Here is a 5,400-nt window from a genome sequence, read left to right as displayed (position 1 = left end):
TGGAAGCACCCTATACCTTCCTTACTTCCCCTGCCTCTATGAGGGTGTTCCCCCATCTAACCATCCACTCCCACCCTCCTGCCCTGGCATTGCCATACACTGGGGCATCAAAAAACTTCAAGCCCAAGGGACACTCAACCGACTGATGTCCAACAAGGCCATCCTCTGCCACATATGTGACCAGGGCCATCGGTCTCTCCATGTGTACTCTTTGGTTGGTGATTCAGTTCGCAGAAACTCTGGGGTATTGACACTATTGCTACCCTCATGGGGCTGCAAACCAACTCAGATCCTTCAGTCTTTCCCTCAACTCTTCCATCCAGGACCCAGCACTCAGTCCAGTGATTAGCTTTGAGCATCCAGCTCTGTATTAGTCAGGCTCTGGCAGAGCCTATCAGGAGAAAGTCATATCAGACTTCTGTAAGCAAGGACTTATTGGTATCCACAGCATTGTCCGGGTTTGGTGATTGTATATGGGATGTATCCCAAGGTGGGGCAGACTCTGGATGGCCTTTCCTTCAGTCTCTGCTCCATACTTTATCTTCATATTTCCTCTTGTGAGTATTTTGTTCCTCCTTCTAAAAAGCACTGAAACATCCACACTTTGGTCTTCCTTTTTCTTGGACTTCAAAGGAACTGTGAATTGAATCTTGGGTATTACAAACTTATGGACTAATATCCACTTATCAGTGAGTGTGTACTGTGTGTGTTCTTTTGTGATTGAGTTACCTCACTCAGTATGATATTTTCATGTTCCATTCATTTGCCTGGGAATTTCATGAAGTCATTGTTTTTAATGGCTGTGTGGTATTCCATTGTGTAAACATACCACATTTTTTTTATTCTTTTTTTAATTACTAGATATTTTCTTTATTTACATTTCAAATGCTATCCTGAAAGTTTCCTATTCTCTGCCCCGACCCTGCTCCCGTACCCACCCACTCCCACTTCTTGACCCTGGTGTTCCCCTGTACTGGGGCATATAAAGTTTGCAATACCAAGGGGCCTCTCTTCCCAATGATGGCTGAATAGGAGTGATATAGCTGTCTCTTATGAGGCTATGCCAGTACCTGGCAAATACAGAAGTGGATGCTCACAGTCATCTATAGGATGGAACACAGGGCCCCCAATGGAGAAGCTAGAGAATGTACCCAAGGAGCTGAAGGGGTCTGCAACCCTATAGGTGGAACAACAATATGAACTAATCAGTACCCCCAGAGCTTGTGTCTCTAGCTGCATATGTTCCTCATTTTCTGTATCCATTCTTTGTTGAGGGACATCTGGGGTCTTTCCAGCTCCTGGTTTTGTTGATTGTTTATATAGTTCTTTTTGTTTCTATTTGGTTGATTTCAAATCTCAGTTTGATTATTTCATGCCATCTACTCCTCTTGGGTGTATTTGCTTCTTTTTGTTCTAGATCTTTCAGGTGTGTGGTCAAGCTGCTAGTGTATGCTCTCTCCAGTTTCTTTTTACAGGCACTCAGAGCTATGGGTTTTTCTCTTAGAACTGCTTTCATTGTGTCCTCTAAGTTTGGGTATGCCATGACTTCATGTTCACTAAACTCTAAAAAGTCTTTAATTTCTCCGTTTATCAAGTTATCCTTGAGTAGGACATTGTTCAGCTTCCATGTGTATGTAGTTTTTCTGTTGTTTTTATTATTGAAGTCTGTGGTGATCTGATAGGATGCATGTGATTATTTCAATCTTCTTTTATCTGTTGTCATCTGTTTTTTGACCAATCATATTCTCTGTTTTGAAGAAGGTATTATGAGGTTCTGAGACGAGGGCATATTCTTTTGTTTTAGAATGAAATGTTATATAGATATCTTTTTAATCCATTTGGTCCATAACTTCTGTTAAATTCATTGTGTCTCTGTTTGTGTTTTCATGATCTGTCTATTGCTGAGAATGTTATCTTGAAGTCTCCCACTATCATTGTGTGAGGTGTAATGTTTGCCTTGAGCTTTTGTAAAGTTTCTTTTATGAATGTGGGTGCCCTTGTATTTGGAGTATAGATATTCAGAATTGAGAGTTCTTCTTGGTAGATTTTTCCTTTGATGAGTATGAAGTGTTCTTTCTTATCCTTTTGGATAACTTTTGGTTGAATGATGACTTTATTTGATATTAGAATGGTTACTCCAGCTTGTTTCTTGGGGCGGTTTTCTTGGAACACTGTTTTCCAGCCCTTTACTCTGAGGTAGTGTCTGTCTTTGATGCTGAGGTGCATTTCCTGTATGTACAAAATGCTGGGTCTTGTTTACTTTCCAGTCTGTTTGTCTGTGTCTTTTTATTGGGGATTTGAGACCCCAGTTGATGTTAAGAGATATGAAGGAATAGTGATTGATGCTTCTTTTTATTTTTTTTGTTGTTGTTGTTATTTTCGTTTTTGTGTGGCTATCTTCTTTAGGGTTTGTTGAAAGAAGATTCCTTTCTTGATTTTCTAGGGCAGTTTCCCTCCTTGTGTTGGCCTTTTCCATCTATTATATTTTGTAGGGCTGGATTTGTCGAAAGACATTGTGAAAAATTGGTTTTGTCATGGAATATCTTGGTTTTTCCATCTATAGTAATTAAGAATTTTGCTGGGTATAGTAGCCTAGTTTGGCATTTGTATTCTCTTATCATCTGTATGACATCTGTGCAGGATCTTCTAGGTTTCATAGTCTCTGGTGAGAAGTCTGGTGTAATTCTGATAGCTTTGCCTTTATAGGTTACTGGACATTTTTCCCTTACTGATTTGAATATTCTTTCTTTGTTTTGTGCAATTGATGTTTTGACTATTATGTGATGGGAGGAATTATTTTTTTTTCTGTTTGAATCTACTTGGATTTCTGTAGTCTTCTTGTATGTTTATCTGCAACACTTTCATTTGTTAGGGAAGTTTTCTTCTATAATTTTGATGAAGGTAATTTTTACCCTTCAAGTTGGGAATCTTCACTNTCTTGTATAGCTATTATCTTTAGGTTTGGTCTTCTCATTGTATCCTGGATTTCCTGGATGCTTTCTGTCATGAGCTCTTTGCATTTTAATTTTTTTGAAATGTTTTTTTGTCAATGTTTTCTATGATATCTTCTGTACCGGAGATTCTGTCTCCTATCTCTTGTATTCTGTTAGTGATGCTTTTCTAAGTTTCCTATCATCAGGGTTGTCTCCCATTGTGATTACGTTTTTGTTTCTTTTTCCCTTTTTAGATCCTGGATGGTTTGTTCAATTCCTTCACGTGTTTGATTGTGCTTTCCTGTAATTCTTTAAGGAATTTTTGTGTTTCCCCTTTAAGGGCTTCTACCAGTTTGTCTGTGTTTTCCTGTATTACTTTAAGGGAGTTATTTATGTCTTTTTAAATTCCTCTATCATCATCATCATCATCACCAGAGGTGACTTTAAATCAGAGTCATGCTTTTCTTGTGTGTTGGAGTATCCAGGGCTCACCATATTGAGAGAACTAGGTTCTGATGATGCCAAGTAGCCTTGGTTCCCACTGGTTTTGTTTTTGCTCTTGCTTCTTGCCATCTGGTTATCTCTGGAGTTAGCTGCTCTTGCTATCTCTGACTGTGGCTTGTCCCTCCTGCAAGCCTGTGTGTCAATACTTCTGGTACACCAGTTCTTTCTGGGAGGAATTTGGGTATGGAGAGCTGTGTCACAGGATCAGCTCTGGGGTGCAGTTGGAAACTGGAAGTATCCTGTCCCAGGCTGTTCCTCTGTTCCTGTGTCCTGAGGGTTCCAGGCATGTCCCTTTAAGCAGAAGTGGTGGTCTGACCTGTGTTCACAGGCTTATCTGCACTTCTGGGAGACAAGCTCTCTTGGTGGTGTTTGGGTAATGAGCACTGTGACACAGGATCATCTCCTGGCTCCTTTGTCTTTACATTCAGGTATAGAACAATCACAGACAAGAGAATCATGGTGCTGGACTTAGGCTATTACCATGGCAACAAAAGTTCCAAAGAAACAGCAAGAAAGTTTCAGATGAAGTTAGTATGAGAATTGGATTAATGTCAAGAAGGATGCAGACATGATGCTTTCTGATTAATGCTATTATTTGGGAGAGGTAGAAATAATAAGTCAGTGGAGAGCTTTTGAAGGAGTTGTTGGACCAGTGAGGCATGCCAAGTCAGTAAGCTGAGAGGAGAGTGGACAGTGGTCAAGTGCAGCAGAGCAGTGCTCACTCCAAAGCCACCTCTGTGGTCCAGGCAGAGGCTCTTCATCATGGCTCTGCTTTGATTCTTGACATTTCCACCATATTTTCAGGTGTCTCAGGAGTGTCCTGCAGTGCACTCTGGAGAACCATTTTGAGTGTCTTGCGCTTCAACTGATGCCTGAAGGAGCCCACGAAGAAATAAATGATGGGGTTGGCACAGCTGTTAACAGCAGTTAGAACAATTGATGCCAGAAAAAGTTTATAATCTAATACACTGAAACCACCCTTAATCCAGGAAAACAGGAACCAGAAGAAGCCCAGGGGCAACCCACAGAAAAGAAAAACCAAAACGGTCAGCATGATGGTCACGAATAATCTGGTAAATCTCTTCTTCCCACCACCACAGAACAACCTGGCCAGCAGAGCCAGGGTGGACAGACAGAGGACTACAAACAAAAACATAGGGTATGTTCTGATAAAGAAGTTCATTGCCAGACACACAGAGGCAATTTCATATTTGGGACCAAAGAAATGACAGACATATCCATTCAGAAAGCAGATCAACAGGGACAGGACCCAGATCACAGCACACATGACAGTTGATGTGTGTTCTGGGCGGTGGCAGCGATACCAAATGGGGCAAAGGACAGACAAACAGCGCTCAGTGCTGATGGCACTGAGCATGCTCAGGCCTGTGATGTAGAGAACCATTCTGATGGTGTCAAAACAATGGACCCAAATAACGTTGGGTGGGGAAACGTTGAGAAGAACCATTGTGGAATGTATGATGTGACAGAGAAGGAAGAAGAAGTCAGCCAGGGCCAAGTTTAAGATGTAGACTAAAAAGGCATTCCTGTGCAATCGGAAGCCCAGGAGCCAGAACACAATGGCATTTCCTGTCAGCCCAACCAGTCCGAAGATGATGATCATCAAGTTTGGGATCAGGGTCTTGATGTCAATACTTCCAGGGATTGTTTCATCCATTGGATTTGTTGTTGTGGGTGCCATTGCCGATGCTGAGGTGTTTAGGTTCAGAAACCCTGCACTGGTGTTGCTGGGAACACAAAGAAGAAATGAGGCCTTCACTATGAACACAACTTTTCTTTTCTTTTTTTTATTTTTGTGGGTTTTTTTTTCAAATTTTTTTTGTATTGGATATTTTCTTTATTTAAATTTGAAATGTTATCCCCTTTCCCACTTTTCCCCCTTCCTGGAAACCCCCATCTCATCCTCCCTCCCCTGTTTCTGTGAGGGTGTTCCTCAACCCAC

General features: G+C 41.2%; 1 protein-coding gene across 1 annotated transcript; it reads right to left on the bottom strand.

The window, feature by feature from the left end:
* Positions 1-4,197: 4,197 nt before the first annotated feature.
* On the bottom strand, positions 4,198-5,181 carry LOC110288061 (mas-related G-protein coupled receptor member A4-like). Its single transcript, XM_021154514.1, has one exon. The coding sequence runs from the start codon at positions 5,137-5,139 to the stop codon at positions 4,198-4,200; it is 942 nt and encodes a 313-aa protein (XP_021010173.1). The 5' UTR covers positions 5,140-5,181.
* Positions 5,182-5,400: the final 219 nt, after the last annotated feature.

The sequence above is a fragment of the Mus caroli genome, unplaced genomic scaffold (genome assembly GCF_900094665.2).
Source record: "Mus caroli unplaced genomic scaffold, CAROLI_EIJ_v1.1 scaffold_11100_1, whole genome shotgun sequence".
NCBI classification, from domain to species: domain Eukaryota; kingdom Metazoa; phylum Chordata; class Mammalia; order Rodentia; family Muridae; genus Mus; species Mus caroli.
The sequence above is the reverse complement of the archived record's forward strand: the minus strand, read 5'-3'. Positions and strand labels throughout refer to the sequence as shown.